General features: G+C 37.5%; 2 protein-coding genes and 3 non-coding genes across 12 annotated transcripts; 2 read left to right on the forward strand and 3 right to left on the reverse strand.

Moving 5' to 3' along the window:
- LOC6568770 (probable phospholipid-transporting ATPase IA) lies at nt 1-24,989 on the reverse strand. 8 transcript variants are annotated; one of them, XM_032741150.2, is made up of 11 exons: nt 22,060-22,674; nt 8,664-8,787; nt 8,107-8,290; nt 7,781-7,941; nt 7,520-7,717; nt 6,016-7,387; nt 5,055-5,861; nt 4,704-4,957; nt 4,540-4,638; nt 870-952; nt 1-477 (listed from the first exon to the last, which is right to left on the reverse strand). In XM_032741150.2, the coding sequence occupies exons 1-11, from the start codon at nt 22,640-22,642 to the stop codon at nt 380-382; spliced, it is 3,963 nt and encodes a 1,320-aa protein (XP_032597041.1). In that variant the 5' UTR covers nt 22,643-22,674; the 3' UTR covers nt 1-379. The 8 variants fall into 8 exon arrangements, with proteins under 8 accessions (XP_032597041.1, XP_032597043.1, XP_032597044.1 ...); XM_032741152.2 differs by lacking the exon at nt 870-952 and adding an exon at nt 1,606-1,637; XM_032741153.1 differs by lacking the exon at nt 870-952.
- Nucleotides 17,761-17,834, reverse strand: Trnan-guu. The gene has a single exon. It is a non-coding gene; the product is annotated as a tRNA-Asn (tRNA).
- Nucleotides 18,057-18,182, reverse strand: Trnal-caa. The gene is made up of 2 exons: nt 18,145-18,182; nt 18,057-18,101 (listed from the first exon to the last, which is right to left on the reverse strand). It is a non-coding gene; the product is annotated as a tRNA-Leu (tRNA).
- On the forward strand, nt 20,145-21,057 carry LOC6568781 (trypsin alpha-3). Its single transcript, XM_001995322.2, has one exon. The coding sequence runs from the start codon at nt 20,172-20,174 to the stop codon at nt 20,946-20,948; it is 777 nt and encodes a 258-aa protein (XP_001995358.1). The 5' UTR covers nt 20,145-20,171; the 3' UTR covers nt 20,949-21,057.
- Trnai-aau lies at nt 24,484-24,557 on the forward strand. The gene has a single exon. It is a non-coding gene; the product is annotated as a tRNA-Ile (tRNA).
- Nucleotides 24,990-25,344: the final 355 nt, after the last annotated feature.

The following is a 25,344-nucleotide window of genomic DNA, read 5'->3' on the forward strand; positions in this document are numbered from 1 at the left end:
TACAAAGAAATAAACTGCTTCTAACGACTTTATTTAAGTGTTTTTTTTTTTAAGACTTATCAAATAATTAACAATTAAGATACAAATACATATTTAAGTTATCATATGCAGCATTTATAAAAAAATAGTAATGTAAGACACATGTAGAATATCTTGATGCATTAATACCAGAAAAAGAGTGTGTGTGTTGTGTGTGTGAGTGTTCACAAAAAGTTGCAGTTTGTATTAACATTGATTGGATTTATCTTTTGATTTTATATGTTTTTAAAGTATACTTAAAATATGTATTTAAATGGTTTATTTTCTTTGGCCCTTTTACACAGCAGATGACAGACACACAAGCATTACTTTTTCCAAAATTCTAGACGCATTCCTCCGCCTAATTTCCCTCCGGTTTGGGCAAATTCGTGTCATAGGCTCGTATAACAATTGATTGCGGCACAGCGCCGCCTTCCTCTTGAGAAAATGCATAGCCATCTAAGGAAAGCAACATACATATATATACATGAATTAAATATCAGAGGTAATTACTATAAATATTAAATGTGAAATGGGTTGATGAATGGTGAATGAATGAATGAATGTTGTTGTGTTTACAATGTTTATACGAGGTGGCGCCCGCCCACGTCGAATGAAAACCCAATTAAATCAAATGTCAAAATGGCAATCATAACTGAAATTCAATTAACGCGCATCTAAAGTGCTGATAAACCCGTGACTACAGCTAAACAAGTAAATAGAATGCAGACTAGCCCATTTAAAAAGAACTGGTCACCACCATAAAGCCAAAATGTCCTTGGGAACTGATTGGCTGGATAGATTACCGGATTGCTTTGCTTGGTTGGTTCTTAAATGGAAATTGTACTCACGCGATAATTCTAGTTCCGTTTCGACTCTTGTGTTGGCACGACGTGTGAAAACATTACGTAGCAATCTCGCCGTTTCAGTGAATCTGTTGGATTAATTTGTAATATTTGTTGTTGAGGGAGGTGTCTTCACAGGGGGACTTTTTAGTAGTACAATTATATAAATAGTGTGTGGGTTTTTCAATACAGTTTGACAGTTATTGTTACTGCTACCAGTGTTTTCATTTTGAATTGTTAGCAATATTATTATTGTAATTTCTAGCTACAGCCATTTTTTTATTTAGAAAAAAATAAAAGTGAGCAGCTTTTTGCTACAAAAAGTGGTGACAAATTAATGGTTCATGCAAAAATGTTCGCAATTATTAGTAAACTAAAGACTTTTAGATTTCACAAGTTGGCAAAAGGAAAATATAGATATATATATATATATAACATGCAATAGGTACATACTTGATAAGGCAAAAGGGATAAAAGTCCTTAAAGTATACTAAATATATGCTTATATTCACTGTGCTGATCTTAACTTTCCCTCTCTCAGAAACTATCTATCCGAAATATTTGTTTGGAAACGGAATCATCTTCTAAATTGCACAATTGAATGATCTAATGTTTGACTGTGTGTTTATGATTGTGTTTTGTATGAAGTGATCTGTATTTTAATATATATTTATGTATATTTTTTTTAATATATATTTTTACAGTTTTTCAACTTATCGAGTATGTATTTTATATTACTTACACCGGATAATTGATCCCAAGGCTAACATAGTACTGCGCACACACAGAAAATATATATATATTCATGAGAATTTGAAATACATGGTTGAAAAAAATGTTTTATTTTGGTTTATATAGTTCAAAAGTTGATTTTTTGTTATAATTGTTAATAATTTTTTTGCATAAGAAAAACGCAAAACAAACAAAGCACAAGTGCATTTTGAACATTCAGCCAAATGTCGATTGTGAGTGCCGAACTATTCAGTTAGTACATATATATATATGGGCTGTATTTTGTATATATATATATTTGACTAGGCATGCAAACTGTGGCAACTAATACATACACCGCTTGATTAGCAATCTCACTCACAAATGCTATGACATAATTTATTCATTTCGTTAAAATACATTTATTATTTATACAAGCTTAAAACCCAATCATTATCGTGTTAACTATGACTCGGCATTATCTTTGCTCATTTATCAATTAAACTATTTCCCTTCATCTTCAGTGGTTTGTCAAGGAATGCTGGGAAGCTTTGGAATGACATAGAAATGTAAATTTGATTCTAAAACTATTGACTATAATAATAATACATATGTATATTTCACAAAATAACAATATTTTTCACAAACGAAACAATGAATTATAAGCACTGATTTCAAAAACATTTGGCTTGATTAATATTATTTGTTAACTGGATTTTCACATTTGACTTCAGGTTTTCTTTTCCTTTTTTTTGTTCGTTTGGTACATTTATTTAAAACACATCTATTGACGTTGGTATCGTTCTGTTTTTGTTGTTGTTTTAAATCGATTGTAATGCAAAGTCTGATTTTGATGATAGCATAGCATTGTGATCGATATGCTTAACAGTAGAGTACAATAAATTGGCTTAAAACATATAAACAACATACTTTTAATACTTTTAAAACACATTTGCTAATTGCACACAATTCATCAGTTTTGTTTGCTACACACAGTTTATCAAATATCACAGTTGGATACATTTTAAGACTTAAAATCTAATAATATAGAATGTTTATTCATATTTTCTATATGACCTGAGCACATACAATATGCGTATTCTTTTCTTTTCTGAATTTTACCAATTAGATGAACACTTAATTAAATATAAATAAATAGATATATATATATTTTTGATTTTTAAGACATAGTTAAAAGAAAACAATAAATTCTCGTCTACATGTGAAGGATTTCAGTGCCAACTTGGGAGCCACCACTGCGCCAGCGTTGCCTGCTGCGTCGCTGATATTGCTGCTGCTGCTGCCGCTGCACCATTGTGGCATCCTCCTCCAAATCCAGATGCTCCACTCGCAATCTTCGACCGGAATTGGGATCCGCGGCATATCCTTTGGCCTGAGCCGGATTGAAACGATGACGTGATACTAGTTTCTGATTGCCCATATCTGGCTTATAACCCGAGCGGCTACATTATTTGCATTCATCAGCATGAGTTGGAGGTGGTTAGGGATTGGATTACAATGCGTATACGCAATTCGATTTTAAGGCATTAGTTAATGTGTTTGTCTTTTATTATTATTTTCAGATGCAGTTAATTTGTTGTTAATATAAATAGTGTGGAGATTAGAGCATAAAGAAAATGCTTGTTTTTGTTTTGGTTCAGGTTTTGGTTTTCAAAATGATTGTTGCTAAGTATATACGTTAAATGATTATTGAAATTACAACAATAGTTAAACTTGATGAAGGCACATTTTCTGAATATCAATAATTTAATTTTCGCCTGCTATTTGTATAGAATTGTGTTTGTTTATTTCAATGCAATGTTTTTGCTACCAAAAAACAAATCAACACAAAATAACTATAATAATAATAATCTACTAAAAACCAACAAATCTAATTGTAAACAATTTTATCGATTTTTATTATTTTGTTAATAAATATTTTTGATGACTCAATAAATACGTAATTCAGTTCAAACAATTTTTTTATATCGTGTTGTTTTGTGTTGTTCTCAAAATGAACTGTTATTAGCTACTAATACTGATGACAATAAAATATATGACTATGAAATACCCTGTGCTTTTTTCATACGTGTGTACAAGCTAATGCTTAAAGTAAAGACTATATATATATTGACCTATTGGGAATGGGGCCTTGCAAATCCATGATTGCCTTATAGTTAATTTAGACCTGCTGTGTTTTTCATTTAGCATGGCTCAAAGTAGATATATATATATAAATTATATATAGTGTATGTATTCGTTGCTCTAAGTGGAGTAGTATTTGTTTTTTGCATGTCTTTTTTTAAATTATACTCTTGCCGCTGATTGTTGCAACTACATTTCTAGACGCTCGTGATGTTTTTTAGTATGAACAATTTCATTGGTTAGGCAATTAAGTGAAATTTAAACACACACATTAAAAACAAGATAAAAAGTAGGTGAAGCAATTACACATATCAGATTTAAACAAACACAATTGAAACAGAGTTACACAGGACTTAAATTAGTTGTGATTTGGGGTATAAAATGCGTAATGAACTAATTTGCAATTTAGCTAGATTAAATAATTGTGCAACAGACAAATACAAAACGAAAGAATGCAGATTAAATCTATATATAAAGCAGGGACCGGCAAGTGATCATTTGTTTAACAATAAACAATAAATATAAATTGCAAAACGGTCCGTGCTAAATACAAGTGAAAACTTAACAAATTCTACTAAAGAATAGTTTAAAACAAATGCGCAACAATTCAAATTGAAAATGTAGCATAGAATATTTTTTTGGTTTTTGTTTTTCTTTGTTTGTTTTCTTTATCGTTTTTTGCTCAGGTTTTGCTGCCAATTCGTAGTTAAACCAATTGAAAGGCAAACCCAGAAGTAATGCAAATTGCACAATCTCTGTGTGAGTATGTGCGTGTGTCAGTGTGTGTTTTCAGAATAGATCAGTTTAACGGATTACTTACGAGGAGCGCGACTCTTCCATCACCTGGGAGAGATCGTTGCGCTGAATTTCCGATTCCCGCACCGCTTCGGTCAGTGTCTTAAAAACTGTATTGTGTACACTGCAACAAAAAGTAAGTAGTGATTAGATATAGACTCGAGTAGCAATCAGAACATTTCAACATACAGTTTACAGATCACATCAATGAGCAGACTGGTAATGGGCACCAGGATCAGGCCCAGCCAAAAGACAGGCGTCGACAGCATCTGGATATCCATGCCGGCAAAGTTGCTTGCAAACGCCAACGTTGGCCAAAAGTGGCTATAGACTACAACAAACAGGAACCAGAGCACTATCGAACCCCAAATGGCGGCATGCGTTAACCAGGTCCACGAGCTCGTTATCAGGCCAGCCTTCAAGCAGACAGTTATTATGACATACTACAAAAAGAGAGAGAAGTTTTTAATTATTTATATATATGGGATATGTCAGGGTATATATAAACACGTGAAATCGACTATAAGTCAATCAACTAACCGTATAAACCATATTGCCGAGCAGTAGATAATCACTGGTTTTGCCATCCGCCCAAATCACCTCGTCCTGGAAGGCGAACAACGGCAGCCAGAAGAGGAATACGGAGTGCAGCAGGGCATTAAATATCCAGATCCAGAACACTTTCACATTAAACAATTTGGCATTCTGCGATGGTTTGTACAAGAACGGATACTTCAGCATCGTGTCCGCCGTGCAGAACTTCTCAAAGAGCCCGATGGCAAATGGTGGCATCGCTGTGAACAGCACATTGTAAAGACCAATTGTCCAGCGCTCGAACAGGATTTGTCCCGACCAGCCCGAGTAGACTGCGAACCACAGTTCAATGACATACAAGCAGACATTCTTGTAAAAGCTATAGAGGATTAGTTTGCTGATCCGCGCATAGTTCCAGGCGCCATGGACGAGAATCAAGCGACGCAAATAACGAAACTGGGCAATTGAATAATCGGAGGCGCATGCCGCCTGCAAACCCTCCACACCCGAGATGCCAATGCCAACACTGGCCTTCTGGATCATAGCCACATCATTGGCTCCATCTCCAATTGCGAGTGTGACCGCCTTTGTACTATGCGTGACCATGTCGACGACTTCGGCCTTTTGCATGGGCGACACACGGCAACAGATGACGACGCGACAGATTAGACACAATTCCTGGAAATCACCACGCAAATCACAGGTCAGCGCATACTTTAAGGTCTTGCCATCGATGACCAGTGCCACGTTTGCATCCTTGGCCATGGTGCTCTTGAATTCGCCACAATGCCGCAAGATGGCATCGCGGGTGGCCTGAAAAAACAACAATATATTAAATAATATTGGGAACGATGCTTAAAGAAAGCCGAACAAAATGTAAAGGATTCCTTTTCATATTAAATGAACTAAAAAAGCATTTACAGCAATTGAACTGTCCAGATGTGTATATAAACATTGTTGAACTCACATCCAAGCTGCCCTCGTTGAGTATGATAATGTCCATGGAGTGCGAGATGAGCTTGCACGAGTAGCCAATATTAATGGCCGTCTCCTGTTTATCGCCGGTCAACACCCAAATATAAATGCCCGCCTCGAGCAGTGCGGCAATCGTTTCTGGCACACCATCCTGCAGTTTATCCTCAATCGCTGTGGCGCCCAATAAGCGAAGATTGGATTCAATCAGATTGGCTGCATCATGAATTTTACTCTCGCGAAATGATAGGGCGACCGTTGCCTTGTGATAGGTGCTCGACCATTCCTCGTACACCTCATCATCGATGTCGGCCACAGCCAGGCACAGAGTACGCAATCCTTCCGAGGCGAATTCCTCTAAATGCTGCAACGTCATCTCTCCGTAGGCCTGTTGACGCGGCGACAAACGCTCATAGATCACCGTATCCGCCCCTTTCGTGAACAACTTAATGCGTCCCTCCGGCGTGCGCACAATGACGGACATTCGCTTGCGGGTCGACGTGAACTCGAGTACATTTAGTATCTGAAAGCGTCGGCGTTCACCCAACGCATTAATCTCCACATACTCTGGCGTACGGGTATCGAAAATATAGCCAAATTGTCGGGCGCCATCGACGAGCGCCCGCTCATCCGGACTGGCGGCATGATAGATGATGCTGCCATCCTCCTTCTTCTCGGGTATAACGGTGTGGCACACGGATAAGAGGACGAGAAACTCTTCAATATCAGCAGAGGAATCATGTCGCCGGAGTATATTTTGCACCAGTTCAGATTCCTCCGGTGTACGCTCCGGTTTATAGATACGTCGTGCTATCGAACACTTCTTGAAGACCATCACATTGCGGGTTAAAGTACCCGTCTTATCCGAGAAGATGTACTTGATCAGGCCGAGTTCCTCGTTCAGATTGGAGGTACGTGCACTGGCCGGCATATTGGATTCCTCGTGATACATCTCGATATCGTAGTTGATGAAGAGCGCCTGTAGGAAACGCACCAGCTCCAACGTGACTTGCAACGATATCGGTATCAGATTATTATATAGAATAAAGAACGTAAGCAGATTGTAGCCCAGGCTCATGCTCTTGAAGTCCCCAATGCCCAGATACCAATCGGAATCGGAATGTTTTTGTGTCCAAAACAAATTGCACAGTCCACTGGTGATGCAGAGCGTGATCAGTATCATGAAGAGCATCAGGATCTGTGTATTGGTCAGCTTGTCGACGGTGGATCGCTTCAGCGGCGCCTTTGTCGAGTTCTTCATCAGCTTCGTCTCGTGTCCCGTGTAGATGACAACGCCAAAGATCCAGGCCGTATTGCGCAGCATCGCGCCACGTTGCAACACCTGATCCGGTCCAAGCGGAACAAGACTGCAGATCGGATATAGAGAGAGAGTAAAGTTTATATTGGAATATATATATTATATTTAAAAAAATAGCACTGTTATCAACTCAGAGCTGTCTCTAAAGAGGCTCATGTCTTCGCTATATTTGTCAACTTACGGTTTGCCATACTCCTTGAGAACGCCACTGAACTCGTACAGCTGTCGATTGGGCAATTCACATTCGATTCTGCCCTGCAATTGCATCAAGTCTTTTGTTTCCAATAGTTTGGCTGTCGACGGCATTCCCTGGCGAATCTTCAGGTTCGTCTCCCCATCCAGATTGGCCGTTTCAATGAAGCACATCGCTTGTGGCTCACTAAAAGCACAAACACACACAATTTTAGATATATGGTAATTAATATCTAGAGCATAAGCCTACCTGGATGATAAGAGTATTAGATCGGCCGGAAAGAATGTGTCGATGACCACCTTTATAATATCGCCCACGACCAGCTCGCACCAGCGCACAGTCCTCCAAGTGCCATTCTCCAGGCGTTCAATCAAACGATGATTGATTTCATTATCAGCACGATGACGTTTCTAAAAAACAACGTGCACAAATTCATAGATAATTTCAAATATATACACTCAGAAAAAAGATAGTTCATAAATGTACATCATTTATCCACATTCTAGTTAGTAGACAGATTTTGCCAAATTCAGTGCGTATTTTTCTGAGTGCAGACACACATTCACAATACTTACAATATCCTCGATAATCTCCTTGATGGCGCTGACGGAGAGTATAAATAACAGTGGCACCAATGTGGTGTAGCGACCCGTTGGCGACACATCCGGAATTTGTTGTAGTAATGCAATTAGTAGGAAAAATATATTGGAATATCGTCGAAACTGCTCGAAGAGGAACGACGGCACAAAGGTGAGGACACTGAAAAAATAGGTAAATGGCAAAATTATTAGAAATCAATTAGTGTTAAGCTCAATGCCAACATACAGCTGCGGTCAACACAATCGTTCAAATATTGTCCAAAATAGGCGAAATTTGATTTGAACACAACACAATCACTGATTCAGATAGGTAATCATTGAAAGAAATGGAATGCTCTTGAAATAAAATGAAAGGCTTGTGAGCAGATATCGAAGAATAAAGGCATCGAATGGATTATGATAGGAGCTATGAAAACAATTATTATTGTATAGACAACTATTATTCTGACCGCAACTGTATATGTCATATGTCAGATGATATCTTATCAGGCAAATGAATGCAAATTAATCAATATTGAAAAAAGTAAGCTCACTTATATTTAGCCGTTGATATACGATTATTGCAATATTTGGATGGCTGTTGCGAGTTGAGGGCTATGACGCGTCTGTCCCCATCATCTGCTTCGTAGGCGCCAAAGGGTGGAATCTCGTCGTCATCTACAATAAATAACACAAAGCTGTTAATAAAATATCAACAAATTGAATCATTCGATTGATAATTATAATTGCTACTATAAATAGACAAAAAAAAAAGATAAACTTTTAATTTTTATTTGATCACTCAATAGAAATCATTCTCCTCCCAGTTGGATAGAAAGAAATTCAATGCTTTTGGTTTGCCCAGCGCATATTTTGCGGCAAATTTTTTAATGCTGAAACCCCGTCGTGCCTCATAACTATCCGCCGGAATAAACTGCTCATCAAAGTCCAGCTGGCAGAACTGCTGAAAGACGAGGAACACATAACGATGCTGACCCGTATTGGGGGGTGGACGACTCCCGACATAGGCGGCCAATTGCTGGCCATGGACAACATCACAGCCGGGTATGTTGCCCACCAGCCAGTGGAGCCACTCCCGGTAACTGGGCTCACTGCGACTCGGCGCATCCGGATCAATCATGGCCAGCGTGTGCAATTTATTCGGATCTGACAGCCAGCGTATAATTGGCTCACGGCTGACGCTCAACGGACTCAAATGTCTGCCCGGCTGCACTTCCGTAAAGCACTGATAGAGTATATTGATCACCAATTGGGGCTGGCAGGCAATCACATCGGGTATCAAACTGTGCTCCTTGACCAGTCGGTTCATCTCCACGACGGGATCAGCAATTATGCAGCCGACAAACATCTTGGCATTAAACGGGGCAAAACTTTGAGTAACCCAATTTTGAATACAGTTTTTCTAAGCACTCTCGGATTCAATTTTAACTAATGAAATAGTTAAGGATTAATTCCATGAAAAACTAAGAGGCAACTGTGCAAAACATTTCCAGTAAAATGAATTGTTGGATTTTTACTTGAACAACTATAATAATTTCATTGTGCAAAACTTATGTTCATATTGATCAAACTAATTTTAGTATCAGTAATAACAGTATTTAGCAGCTGATTACAGAGTATACTAAGAAAAAATGGCACTCAACAGCTAAATTCTAATATTAAAGCCGAGCCATTAAATTTAATTGTATGTTTCTGAATTTGTTTAAAGTATTTTTTTGCTGAAAGTGCAGTTTTTGCATTTCTACTTTTTAGATATGATTTTCTTAATAATAGAAAATATTTTTAAAATAATAAAAGAAAATCATGTTTTGTGGGATTATAGATTAAGAACCTTTTTCATATTGATAAATTTGTTTTCTTATATTTAGAAATTATTTTTAAAACCAAGAAAAACTTTTCTAAATTTCATGTCCCGATTTTTTTGCCCGAGTACTCTCTGAGTCACGCTCTCTCTCTCTCTCTCTCTCTCTCTCTCTCTCTCGACTGGACAACTTACGACTCCAACGGATACGCAATGCTCTGTAGACATTGCTGAAGTTCATTCTGGGGAAACGCCGGAGATTGCACGGCCGGGTTCGTCGATGCAAGCGGAAGCGACGCCTGGTCACGTTGTGCAATCGATTTGGGGCGTTATCGATATCGATATCAGCCATTAAATGCGATTCCTGAAACACTTCCCCCACCCTCGCTGTCGTCACCGCCTCCTGGTTTAGTCTGGTGACCAGCTCCTCTTCCTCGTCCGCCTCCAGCTCCGCCTCCACCTCCGCCTGCTCCTGCTCCGAGCTGATGGCTTGAAAAGCGATGCTCTCCCTTTCTCTAGCTGCGACTGCTGCTGCTGCTCCTGCTCCTGCTGGTGCGTGGTGTCTCTTGAATATGCCGCCCCCCAGCTTGATTTACTGGCCACAACAAGCCACAAGTGGGCGTGGCATTTGGCGTACAAGTTGCTTCTTCACATACACATCGACAGCGCCTGCGCTCTCAATTAGCGACACATTTCCACGTTTGTATGCCATACTCCCCTCAAATTGAATCAACTTTGACATTTTCCCCAACGAGAATTTTCATCTAGTTTTCACACAACGAATTTTTAGTTAATTAATGCACATTTGTTCTATATTTTAGTTAAAAGCGAACTTCACTTGAAACTGTTGAAAGAATACTTAACAAGAGTTCAAAGCTGCGTCGTCAAAAAGTGCGCATTATCGATTTGTCACAGACGAGGTAAAAATGCACTCGACTTATTATAATTCCGACTCGAAACAAAAACGATTAGCACTTAATGTTAAATGCTAACAGTCATTGCTAAAAATATGTGCACAAAGCACACACACAACACACACAAACACACACACTCCTCTGTTAACACTGTTAATTGCATTTATTTTCTGGGCCACATTTGCTTTGCTGCGCCGTGTTGCGTGTTGAACGTTGACTGCTCTCCAGCAGCTTGCTGTGGCAACTGAAACCGTTATAGGTGTGTGTGCTGGTGTGTGTATGTGTGTGTTATGTGTGTGCTGTGTGTGTGGTGAGTACTATTTGTCGTCGCACGCAGGGGCTGGTGGCAGCAGCAAATGGTAGCACACACAAATGCCAAAAAGGTGGGCCAAATAATAATGAGTGCAAAATTGCTCAAAAGCACTGAGAGAAAAGTCGGATTCTTATTGCTTTTCACACTTGTTTTATGTAGAAATTCAAATTATTCCCAATGTTTCACTATAATCAGTCTTTATTCATTAAATGTATTTAATAATTTAAAGGACTGCTAAATATTTATATATTTTTAGTTTTATATTTTGGTTCAAGAACTTGCGCATATAGAATAACAACTAAAATACTACTAAATATTACCTCGTTACCAAATTCTCGATTCAAGCAATATCAACTTGTTTTCAATTGAGAAATTGTTTGATTTAAGAACTTGAGTACTCAAACTACAAAATGTTTAACTTATTTTTGTCTCAGTGTAGGCACAACGACAACACTAAGAAGGAAACGATTGCTGCTTACTGATTTGTGTCCTTTAGGGTGTGTTCCACATAGACATACATACATACATACGAGTACATACATACATACACACACACATATATACATACACACACACACACATGTGTATGTTGTTGTTGTATATGTGTCAATAGCAAAGTGCCGCTTTTAGTTAGTTTCCCTGGATGGCATTTAGAATTTGAGTGCAGTTTCAGGCTCAGCCCATATGGGACCAATATAAGCATTATATTATAATATAAGCTGGAGTATGTCGATAGTTTAATACTGCACGACTAGCAGATATCACGTAATAATTATAACGTTAATAAACCAAACCTGGCAAGTTAATTATCAACTTTCAACGTTAAAAATGGATACAGATAAATATAAAGACTGATATATATTTATAATGAGCAACTGCTCATTTCAAGATTAATCTTGTGGCAGTTATCATTGAGTAAATAATTCTCTCGATCTACCTCCCTCTCTCTTTCCAGTTCCCTTTAGTTATCTCTCCCTGCTCCTATCTCTTTCTCTTTCATCGCATACATAGAACAATCAACAAATATAGTAAATGTATATACATATATAGATAGATAGATAGTTAGATAAAAGTGCATATAGACCTTTGCAGGGTGGTTTTCGAAAACCGGCCTTTTCCATATATTTTCGCCGCTTGGCCTTAAACCAGCCTGTGGCCTGTGACTTGTTGGCCCGCTCCTCATCCCCACTCTGGAGTCGCCGTGGCCGAAATCCGCCACCATCCACTTGAGTTGCCTCCAAACTGCTGCCCGTTGCATCACCATCCGCCTGAGAGTTGGGATTACCACCAACTAATCCCGTACTGGTGCCCGCATGGGACACAAAGCGACCCGGTCCCGGCCCCGTTGCAGCTGTGTGTCGCAACATTTGACCACGCAACTTGCGGACGCATTGCTTGCACCAATGTTGCAACTGTTGTGGCACCGAATACATCAACTGGAATGCACCACCACCATCATCACTTGTGGCAGCTGCACGACTCGTTGTGGCATTTGCATGGGAATGGGAATGGGTATTGTGATTGGGATTGTTATTATTGTTGCTGCCATTATTGTAGCTGTTATTCTTTTGATTATTATCTGTCATGTTGACATGGTTCACTCTCGCTCCTTCTGCTCCGGTTCTGCTCCTGCTCCGGCGTTCGTTTTTTCTTCTTTGTGAACTTGTGTACTCGTGAATTTATTTTTATCTTGTCATTGTCGAGTTTCTATTAATTTATATTAATGTTTGCTACGATCGACGCACGAAAGTTTCAACAGCAAATTATTCACACGTTTCCTATTGATTTTTTTAATACAACGGAAATTCATTAAAGAATATAAACCACACTTATTAATGGTTGTTCGAGGGGGGAGACGGGTGGGGCGTGTACATAAACAAGTCAACGAACTCATTCAATATCATAACGGAAGTCCAAAGCAAGAAGGTATCCATCCCCCAGGTGAGAGGCTACTTAAGTGCAAGGTATGACTTAGTTGGAAACAAGTAAGAATGCTCGAGTCCAAAGAGAGCTCGACTAGCAGATACCCTGTTACATATTAGGCTTGCCAATGGTAATCTTTTTAATACGCAACTACCTTTTGGTTAATTCAATCTGTGTTTTCTAGTTGCTCAACAATATTTATTTCTGGGTACTTTTTATACGTATTCATTTTGAAGCAGTATTTTCTATTTTGAGAATATTTCATTTTATTTTGTTCCTTGCCATGACATCTACGAATAATTATTGGGCTTCGAACTATTTTCGAACAATCTCAATATACCCTTTTTATCCACTTTGAAGAGGAATACAAAAAAATGCAATTCATTGTTGCCTTTCGCAACCCCATTGCGATTGATTGTATGTGAAAATAATTCTCAGAAATGCGGAAAACAGCCAACTTCTATGGAACAAATTTAATTCAGGGCAAGTGGACATGCAGGACAGGGAGGAGAGTAAAATCTACTAATCACTGAAGTCAATAAAAATGAAATTATCTTTGCTTAATACGCCCACATCTAACGGCTTCCCCTGGGCATATTTATATGAGTCAATTTATTTTTATATATTTTAAATTTATTTATTTATGCCAAATAACAAGTTCGCATACATACTTCATTTCAGCAGAGCTGAAGCTTATTTGCAATATTATTTGGAAGACCTCCTCCTTTGCGAAAAAGCCAACTATGCTCTTGGCAAAAAGAGAGAAAGCATTTCCTGGTTGTCCGAAAACAAACTGTGTGTAAACACTCCCATTTTATGTAAACACACAACACAACACACCACCCCCTCCCACTCCCCACTCACCCCACTCATTACCATTTACGTTGTGAATGACATGGCATTATAGTAATAGTCAGGGTATGCCCTTTAGCGTGTGTATTTACTTTGGTACGACAGTAAACAACCTTAACTATAATTAAGCCCTTTCATAAAGTAAAATCCAATATTACACATATGTATACCCAGTAAACAAGAAGGAAGAATAAAAAAAATAACTATCTTTGGGTACACATACGATTAGATACCCTTCTTGTGGAACGGAGACTGAGGTGTAGACTTCTAAAATATAAAAAAGCGATTGATTGTTCCTATGAAAGCTATGGGATATCGTAGTCTGATATTGCTAGCATTTTGTCTACATAAACATCTTGAGTAAGTTAAGTTAGCAACAAGAACTCAAGATTCGATCGTTCATTCGATTGTTCAACTCCAACTGCTAAGACTTGTCCATATAGCAACAGAATAATAGATGGTGCTCAAGAATATATATACTCAACTTTATCTGATCGGAGAGGTCTTCTTCAATTATTCAGAACTATAATACCCTCCATAAAAGTACAAAAAATGCAGTTCAATGATTGGATGTAAAAATATTCAAATATAAAACAGTATTTGTGATATATACAAAAGTATTTCAAAAACAGAATATTCCAAAAGATTAGCAAAATTGACAGTCTTTAACGAAATTTAATATATATTTTCTGAATTATCGAAAAACTCAGAAGTGCAAATCCTGGTTTTTAGAAAGCAACAAACATAAATTATAAAAATGTACTTCCTACAAGTTGGCAGAAAGTATACCGATTTTTTCCGAGTGTAGAGCATGTAGTAAATAACAATAGACATCTGGTAGTATTTATGCCTTTGTGGATTGAACTCAAATTGATTTGTATTTTTCGTATTGCATGTAGAAACTTGGAAACTTGTGGAAAACACTCTTTGCCACTTTGCCAAGTAGTTCGAAATTGGTCATAAATATTAAACAAGACGCTTCGATACGATTTGGGTAATTACAGATGACAAGGCCAATTGATATATATATATACATTTATATATATACATATATATATATACAGCTAAAATTTATGGAGAAAGAGAGCAGGCCGCAAAAAGAAAGCAGCCAGACACAGAAATAAATAGCTTTGGCATCTATAAATACAAATTTGCATAATATACTTGTATATATATGTAAATATATAGATATATAGGCATACATTTTGGATTCATTCCAAAGTGTGATTTACTTGTGGATTCCATTCTACAACAAGCAAAAACAAATGCTAAAAATACTCACAAGTATTTTTCAGTTACTGTCTCACAACTCAAAATAAAAAAAATTACACACTTATTTAGACAGTTGTAAATGCATTAAAAAAAAACGTGAAGGAAAAAACTTCAGTGAATCACACGATCAGTGAATGAGAAAAAAATGACACATTTCACAGCTGCAATATATTATAAACAGTCGCGGTCAAAAACATATTATTCTATATATTATTATAGTACTGTTTGGACCGGCTCATTTGTAATCAATTTAAAGGATTTCATTTCTTCATTCAATAATTTCATAGCACTTTTCCTATTTACTGTTTACTTATGTATTCAGTATTAACTACTTATGCTCAAATACAACTATTATTTTAACCGCAGCTGTGTGTACTTGTACAGTCAACCAAGAGAAAACAACAACAATAACAGCAGCAATGAAAACACACCTACGATAAACATACATACATAGAAACTTAAATATGCATGGATGTAAAATACATATATGGGCAAGCAGGTATTGCACACACACACATACGCGTGTATGCATATATATACATATATATCAATGATATTTACGGCATAACCTTTTAAAGTTATTCAAATACGCATACTGCATAAAAACACACATACACACATACATATGCCAAATTCTATCAAGTTCAGTTATTTTTGCATATGCACACACATATACATATATATGTATTGTCATTGTGTGTTTGTATGAGCTCAACTTAGTTGACAAGCTCCATTAAAAACAACAACCACAAAGAGAACGCAAATAGTGACAATCGGATCAATACAAAATTATTGTCAATCGAACAATAATTGGCTACGGCTGGCTACATACATGTATGTCGCTTGGAGCAGTGGAGGCGAACGGAACATGGGCAGCTGCATATATAATTAAGTAACGAGAACACACAAAGAGAGCGGGAGGGAGAGCGAAGAGCAGATCAACACACATTGTCAAATGGGCAACGAGGATGTCCCCTTCTGAATTCTAATGCACCACAGATTTGGGCAAAGAGAACAGCGAAAAAGAGAATACAGATCATCAAAGACGTCATACTTCATACGTCAGCTATGCATTTAAGTAAAGACAACAGCAAAGAGAGCAGATTAACTGGATTAAGGGTTGTCTCCTGCTCCAAAAGCAACTTTCAAAATTTATCCGATCCGTAAACAGAAACACAAATCGTTTCTTACATAAATTATTGCCACATTTATCTTTTCTTCTTCTTTTTTATGTCTATGCCGCGAACGATGACGTTTTATTTATTTTTGTTAAAAAAGAGTCATAGCATTATTTCGAAATTCATACGTAACCGTTGTGTATAAATTATAAATAATATTTGGCAAGCAATTATTTAAAATAATGTACAAACAAGAATATGACATTTAGCCAACAATATTTACTTGCATCATTTTCCCAATTATTTGCATAAACATTATTATAAAATCAGAAATTGCGCCACTTTCATTCAATTTCACTTCTTTTAATTTTTTACCTTCTGCACTCAATTTGCGTTTACTTTCTGCACAATAAATATTCAGCATGGGAGAAATTTAAAAAAAAACACCTTTAAAATGTTGAAATCAAATAGATCAACTGAAATTTGCTTGCAGCAAAATAATTTCGATAAAAATGCAGAAAACAACAAAAACAAACAAAAAATCGTATACAAAGAGAGAACGAAAGCAGACAGCTGATATAAAAGGAGGCAAAAATCAACAACAACAACACGAAAAAACAGTGTATGTATGAGAGAGAAAGCAACTACAATTACAATGCAATGCAACAATGGAAGGGCAAAGAAACAAACGGCGATCAATGCTAAGCACAATAGTAAACATCCAAACAACGTTGACAAATGAGCAAGTGCGAGATAGAGAGAGAGAGAGAGAGAGAGAAAAAGGCGCCAACCACACCATCGCAAGATCTATGTAAACACAATGGGGGGGAGTGGGGAGAGTTTCTCAACTCTAATTTGGCCATGGGTTAAGTTTATCACACACGAAAAACAAACGGAAACGTGGCGAGCGAAAAACTTCCGCTAAGCAATTTTGTGATATGTGAATGTTTTGTTGTTGTCAAAACTTGTCGCACAAATTACATTTCGTTTCTTATTTAAAGTCACACGCGCGCATCATATTAATTGAATACTTCTCCAAATTAGTTGCAGAAATTACAAATACGAAAAGTTCGCACACGCTTCAATTCGGCGACTTTGCACTTCTGTGTTTAGAAACCGACTAAATGTTCAAATGCTGCCGCCATATGTTTACCTGTGCGTGTGCGAGAGAGCGGCACACACACACATGTGCAACGCAAATTTCCAGAGTGAGCGCTCAATTCACCACTAACAATAATGGCGCGAAAATAGCGATGAATTTTAACTACAAAATCCACCACCAACCGTGGTGCTGTTAAACTCAAAGGGTGCTGCTTTTTAATAATTAATTTTTGTACTTAATTAACCAGTGTCCTATATAAAATATATTTACACGTTTTTGTAATCTATGTGTATATATTAAAATAAAATAAAATATTTTTAAAAAAGTATTAGAATCGCCCCCGGGTGGACTCGAACCACCAACCTTTCGGTTAACAGCCGAACGCGCTAACCAATTGCGCCACGGAGGCACTTGTTGAGGCGGCTAGCAGAATGTTATTAAGAATATCCAACAAACAGAGAACATTTTTATATTTATACATTTATTCTTTGCAAATTGTATGTGTTTTTTACTAAGCAAAATAAATGCTTATTTAAAATTCCATTAAATTATAGCATAATAATATAAAAATAAATATTCACTTTGTTATATGTAATAACAATAATTTATTAAAAAATTGTAAAAAGATATTTGTCAGAAGTGGGATTCGAACCCACGCCCTCAGAGAGGACCAGAACGCTCGTACGAACCTCTGCTTGAGAGAGGCAAGATTTTTAAACCTTGAGTCTGGCGCCTTAGACCGCTCGGCCATCCTGACACTTGCTAGCGGCGTGTCGCAAACTCAACATGAATGCTAACAGCGCAATAACATTTGTAGCAAATAACAATGTTATTCTCACTAGAGAAGTTTGTTGTGCCTGTGTTGACTAAATAACGTTTATGATGACGTAAATCACGCTGAGATTTCGATCCATTAGCTCAGCTGGTTAGTGTGCCGTGCTAATAACGCGGAGGTCGTGGGTTCGTCCCCCCATGAGTTAACTTATACTTTTTATTTAATTACTATTTATTTTTTTTTTTAATTTTTGTAATTGCTATAACAAGTTAAATGTTTTTACTTTTTATTTTTGTTGGGCTGTTATTTATTTTCATTGATTTTTTTATGAACCTGAAAAAAACCAGGTCGTTAATTAATGACCAACGTTATCTGAAAAGTGATTAGACACTTTGGGCTAAAAAGCTTTTCGCAATGACTGGAAAATGTCCTGAGAAATCATGGCGAGCACATTAGCAGGATATTAGGATAGGTCCACACCCCCGCCATGATGTGAATGATGATGTCATGAAAAAGTAAAGAGAAATCAGAGAAAAGTACATTTTATGCCGAGATATTGATGATCTCAGAGCCAGTTGGCAATTGTCTTTTGTCAGTTGTCTGTTAAACAACAGCACTCTCAACACCACACCCTACATCACCCCCTACACTCCGCTGAACTCCACACTAATTGCCATTTAGTCTGTTATCTAAAAGCTGCTCGATTGAGATTCATTTATTTATTGATTTAATGTCGACACAGAAAAATACAATAGGTCGACAATAAACTAAATTAAGAATAAAATTTAATATTTAAATTTAAATTGAAGAACAATAAAAACCATTTGCAAGATAGTTGCGAATAATAATAGTTAAGAATAAATGATTCTTACTTTTTTATTTATATTTAAGCACCAATTGAGATGGTTAAGAATAACTTATTGACTTTTGAATATATGTTAAAAGTAATCTTTTATAGTAATAATAAGTCAGCGACACATAAATTTCAAATGTTTTATGTTTTATTGGAAACATAAGCACATAAAAGATGATTGGATTAGTTTTTAACTCTTTTCGTTTTATGGCTACATCAAAAGGTGCCTGTATTTTTGAATTTATGTTTATCCCCATTACTTGATTACGTAACCATTACCTAAACCGCCAACCATTTTACCGGAAGCTGGAAAATGTACTTTCAGCACCCACCCCCCGCCAAAGCCAAAAGGCGACGTGACATTTGCCACCTGCTTTTATATTAAACTGTGCAAATTTATTTGCCTCTACCTCTGACTTTGATGGGGTAAATGAGAACTAAGTGCTTACTTAGGTACGCCAAGGACTAGAAGAGATATCCTTGTAGACAGGTGGCAAATTGCCGACATGTAAATGGCACTATGAATTTAAAAAATCGACTGATAGCTGTCACGGTAACTATGTGATATAGTAAGCTGATAATAACACTATCGTTCAGTAAGTTGGGTAAACATAACTTCCTAAACTATTTCGACAGATTCTTGCTGTGTCAGCTTTATGGTAAAATTATGACTGCCGATTTTGATCTACAGCTTCGAGAAAGATACATAAAAGTTTCAGCTGAAGAATTCTTTTAATTCTTTTTGCTAATTTGTGAAAGATTGCAATTGATGTAAGCAAATGTAATCAAAATCAATTGTATCTGCATGATCCTGCAATTTACAATTGGCAAAACCAAGCAAACAGAAGTAAAACACAACAAGAGCTTATCAATTGTGGTCAATAAATCAGCAGATAATGCAACAACAGTTAAGCATTGTTCGGTATTAAGTGATATATAGATCAGATCCGGATCTGACAATTTGATACACACGATTACCACTTGACACTCAAGTGGAATAAACTTTTAAGCTCTAGTAAATAGTTTACTGCAGAAATATTCAATATTCTTTGCGACTATAAAAGTCAAAGACTAACAAACATTTGGTCAGTAATAGTTTTCCCATTGATCAGCGTAAAATGTTTCGCCCAACAATATTGGTAATAGTTTTGGCCAACTTGGCTGGGAATGCGTTGGGGGACTTGATGCCTCTGCCATTGGATGGTCGCATTGTGGGTGGTAGTCCCGCCGTAATCGGTTCCTATCCGTGGCAAGTTTCGTTGCAACGTTCCGGCTCCCATTACTGTAGCGGCAGTCTAATATCGTCGAGCCTTGTGGTAACTGCTGCCCACTGTCTGATCAGCACCGCCGGCGTGACCATTGCCAATCTTCGTGTGAGAGCCGGTTCCAGTTACAAGTACTCCGGCGGCATACTGAGCACGGTTAAGGATTTTAGAGTCCACGAGGCTTACAACAAGAGCGACAAAATGTTTGACGTTGCAGTTATCCGCTTAAAGACGCCACTCAAACTAAGTCCGAGTCTGAATGTTATTCCGCTGGCGGAGGTTACGCCAAAGCACAATGCAGATGCCACGTGCACCGGTTGGGGTGCCACCAGCTATCAGGGCTCGTCCTCCTGGCAATTGTTCTACATCAATACACGCATTGTGGGTCGCACAGAGTGCTCCGGTTCCAGCTACGGCTACGGCAGCAAGATCCGGGCCACTATGATCTGCGCGGCGTTTCCGCAGAGGGATGCCTGTCAGGGCGATTCCGGCGGACCACTTGTCTCCGACGGCAAACTCGTCGGCATCGTCTCCTGGGGCAACAAGTGCGCCGAGCCCAACTATCCGGGCGTCTATGCCAATGTGGCGGAATTACGCGATTGGATCGATCGAGCAGTGATAACCATTTAATTCGTACAATATTTCCAATCATTTAATGTATTTTGAGTCAACTCAAAATGTTTCTTAAGTTAAGAAAGATATTATTACTTTAATAAAATACAATTTGACATATTTTCAATTAACGAGCACTTAAACAAAGGATGTCCCTTTAATTTTGATTATAGAGTTACTCGTAATATTATAAATATTTCTTTATCTAATATATATTCAATATGCTGAGCACATCTTCTGAAAGCATTTCAGACTTTCTGATAATTTATTAAATTGAACATTTTTACATTTGATCAATAATATGTCGGGGTATATGATACATCTACTGGTATATTACACTTGTGTCTTTTATTGCGATCACAAGTCGATTAGAATCGATTCTCGTACAGATGCTTATCGAAGCATTTTAACTGATACCATAAAGTGCACATAGTCGAGTTCAGTTGTAATAATCAATACTTTGGCTGTGCAACTGCCTTCGTACCCCGTAGATAATCTTTATGATTTAAAAACAAGAAAGAACGACTAACTTAGATATGCCGCAGATTAGATATCTTTATGCCTAAGAGAGCTATACTATATAGTAGTACCATATCGAAAGTGTTATATCCAAATGTTAGGAGCAGAAAAACTCGTTTAGCAAATGAGTTTGCTGAGGTTAACTTAATAGACAAAAAAGGATTTATTTTCGATGGATCTTTCTTATTAGAGCTATATGATATAGTAGTCTGATCTCAACGATTTTTGAAATAAATATAAAAACAGTAATTAAAGGCATAACTGATAAGTTTGGTTAGCATAGCTTGTTAACAATAAGTTGTTCATACAAAACCTCATCTATCGACCGATTGTTCCTATGAACGCTATATGATATAGTGATCCGTTCCAACCGATTCCGACACATATACTATATGCAGCTTAGAGCCGAATACCTGCCAAGATTTATAAATTGAGATTTATATATTGCAATAAATTAGATAAATTACCCACATATAAATATCAAAATGTGGTTTCTACTTAGTGAATAAACGAAAAAAAACCACAGAACCTGATAAGTTCTCCACTGAACAAATAGAGGTATGCAATATGCTATATGCTATATATATATATAAAGAAAATGGTCACTGACCTTCATATTCCTTGCGTTTGCTGCGTAGGAATGAGGTTGTGATACGCAAACCACGAGTCGCATTCGATAGGATGGACGCTCTCGAACCCTTGCGATTACGCGATTTGCGACGCGACGAACTATTGTCGGCTGCAGCTGCGCCCGGTGGACAGCAGGAGGAGGAGAGGGTGCCCGCCATCGATTCGGATGCAGGGGTAATCGGTGTGTTGGGCGTATTATCGGAGTCGATGAAACCCAGATTACTATTGGCACTGTTGAGGTGTATGCTCGTGTGACTCGCAACGGCCGGCAGTTCCTCCTGGCCAGCAGCCAGCGTGGCGGCGAGCTGCTCATCCAATCCATTTGTTGTCTCCTGCGTCAACTGTTCCAGCGATTCAAAGTCACGATTTATAGCTGGGGGCATCGAGTGGCGGAACCACGACTCCTGACGTTCTTGGGCCGCCCGTTGTTGCTGTTGTTGTCGCCGTCGCGATTCGGGATTGGTATTGGTGCGATTCAGTTGCACGGTGCGGGTGTGGGTATTGTTACGACTATGCTCTGGACCCTGCAACTCCAGACTCTGGCGCTGGTAGTAGCCAGACATCTCTTAAGGCACTTTGTGTGTGTTTGTTGTTTGTATATTCCACGTATTTCATATATAGATATATATCAAGGCACCTTTTTACAGTGTTATTTTGTGTTAGTTTTTCTATTGCTTAATTCTCTCATACAGTTGCGGTCAAAATAATAGTGGTAGTCTTGCAAATTCTCAATATTTTCATAGCAACTCCTCTCATAATCCCTTCGAAAAATAATAATAAACCTGTCAACCTTATTTTTATTTTTATTTTATGCACTTAATAAGCACTTGGAATGTGGCATCGATTCTTGAAGCTGCTGACAGAAGTCCCAGTTTTGATCAAGCAAGAGCTAGAAGATCAAAAAATAAACCCAAACTAACAAAACATGATTAAAGTCTGGCAATGAATTTGAGTTTGAATTGAGTGTTAAAGAAATGGATGAATGGATGTAGTTGTTAGACGAATCCGAAATTGTTTCTAAAAACATTGTTTAATATATCCACGTATCTTATCTGGATTTTATAAATATTATGTATGAAGCTTCACAACTATTCCACTAGTATTATTTTAAACTCATATGTGTTCAATTTAATTTTGCTTTAAGTTTATGCCATCTAAATTAATTTTGTGTTGTTAATATTGACAACTATTAATCGACCTTTCAATGTTTAACTTTCTTTAGTTCTGATTTGCATACTGTATTCCAAGTATTTTTTGTATTTTTTCAAAACTATTATCTTGAGCGCAACTGTATATCAACTCAGTTCTGGTGAGGTCTTTAACCTTACCATTGTTGTTCTTGTTGTGGGTGGGCAAATGGTTCAAATTTAAATAACGGTTGTCTTAATAATAGCCTTGACTTCAATGTCTGCTGAGAACTAAAACAACTGGCAAATATACAAATAGACAAATAGACAGACAGACACACAGACTGTTAGTCCGTCAGAGTGCCTTTTGCCGAAGTCACTGACTAATTTTTGAGTTCCACAAACTAATGCTAAAATATTCAATCTGGCAACATCAAAAATTCATAGCATATATTCTCAAAAAAAGAGGAAAAAGCGAAAAGCAAAGCAAGTACAAAACAGTTATTCGCGTCACGCATATGCAGCCGACGCTGAGATATATTATAGACTCTGTACATATATATGTTATATATATACTATATCTGTTTAGGTAATCAAGCGTCGACAGTTATTCGATTTATTACTTTTTAAATGCATCGGTTCCTATTTTTGAGAGTTCACACATAAAAAATGCGCACACAATTTAAAGTCGAGCAGGAAAAAAAAGAAAAACAAAAAAACGAACAGAGGAAACAAAATAAAAGCCTTCAGATTATCGAACTGAATTGTTCTGTTAGCGGTTTTTATTGGGCCTGGTTAATTGTCGATGCCGTTACAGTTAAGTATACTATATTAACTAGAAGCAACTAAAACTAAAGTCCAACTTAAATAATAAATAAATAAAGGGATGCTTTTGTGATTTTGGTGTTTGTTTTTTTGTTAAAAGGACAACTTTAATTGTTTAACGCTCCACGATGCGAGTCCTTCTTCCGCTCTACCGCTTCCCACGTCCGCAACGTACAAAAGCCGAAAGCCAACTGGCAAAAGAACACACAGGACAAATAGCAGACAGGCAAACAGGCAGACAAAACTTCGTCATCGCTCGTCTTCTTCGTTTACATCTTCGTCCTTCGTCGGCGGCTCGCGCGAAGTCGCAGTGAAAGTTGTCAAGTTGTCACACACACATACACACACGCATAGAGAGCGCATTATCTGCCTTATGTTAAACGGTAAAAACTAGCAACATTTGTTATGAGAGCACATTTTATATGCCACCTTAAAACAAACGCTGTCAGTTCGGCCCATTAGCTCAGCTGGTTAGAGCGTCGTGCTAATAACGCGAAGGTCGCGGGTTCGATCCCCCCATGGGCCACATCATCTTTTTTGCTTGTGCTACATTTTTTTTTAATTCTACATTTATTTGCTAAAACAATCTTATCATTTACGCTTGAAATTGTAACAAGTAAAAGCGATAGCAATCTATGAATCATTTCAAGCAGGAAATAATGAAATGAATTCATTCCCGACGACAATCTGTTTAATGCTAACTGTGTTTCACACTCACCTCCATTTAATAGAACCGCAGATTCAAGGCGCGAACGGCGCTGTTGTCGCTGTTGCTGTTGTTCTCGTGGTGAAGTTGTCGATGTGGTGGAGTCCGCATCCTCTTCTCTTTGCAGCTGGTAACGTGACACCATAAGGGTTAAATGGGGTGGGCGCGCGACGAACGGGTTAAGGTGGTGGGTTCAGATGTCAGTTTGAGCTTAGCAGTGCAACTGGTGGGAAAACACGAAAAAAACACTTAGCACAAAAAATGCACACTACAAATCACAATTACGCACAATAAAATATAATAAACTGCAGTAAGTTGCACTCCGATTACTAAAGCCCAATTTAGCTCTTTTGCTATCTTGTACACATATTGCTTTGTATTATTAATGCTACAGTTGATAAGAGCAAATGAAAAGCATAACAAAAACACACAGAGAACATTTACAGACTGTTAAATTATTAAACACTCAACAACTGTTATTGACAGTGACCGCAAATTAGACGCAGCAAAGCTGCCGTTACATTCTACAGCGTCATACAATAGACTTAATTAAAGAACTTATCTGCGAAATGTTGTCAATACACTCTTACAAATTGTAGTTCAATTT

This window comes from Drosophila grimshawi, unplaced genomic scaffold, assembly GCF_018153295.1.
Source record: "Drosophila grimshawi isolate 15287-2541.00 unplaced genomic scaffold, ASM1815329v1 contig_1367, whole genome shotgun sequence".
NCBI classification, from domain to species: domain Eukaryota; kingdom Metazoa; phylum Arthropoda; class Insecta; order Diptera; family Drosophilidae; genus Drosophila; species Drosophila grimshawi.

What these genes read in the sequence shown, in the direction of transcription:
- LOC6568781 (XM_001995322.2), top strand. Translation starts at nt 20,172, where the DNA reads ATGTTTCGCCCAACAATATTGGTAATAGTTTTGGCCAACTTGGCTGGG.
- LOC6568770 (XM_032741149.2), bottom strand. Translation starts at nt 22,642, where the DNA reads ATGTCTGGCTACTACCAGCGCCAGAGTCTGGAGTTGCAGGGTCCAGAG. An exon ending in CTAATACTCTTATCATCCAG is followed by an intron (nt 7,718 to 7,780) that starts GTAGGCTTATGC and finishes TTGTGCTTTTAG; the next exon opens with TGAGCCACAAGCGATGTGCT. An exon ending in TCGGCAATATGGTTTATACG is followed by an intron (nt 4,958 to 5,054) that starts GTTAGTTGATTG and finishes CTCTTTTTGTAG; the next exon opens with TATGTCATAATAACTGTCTG.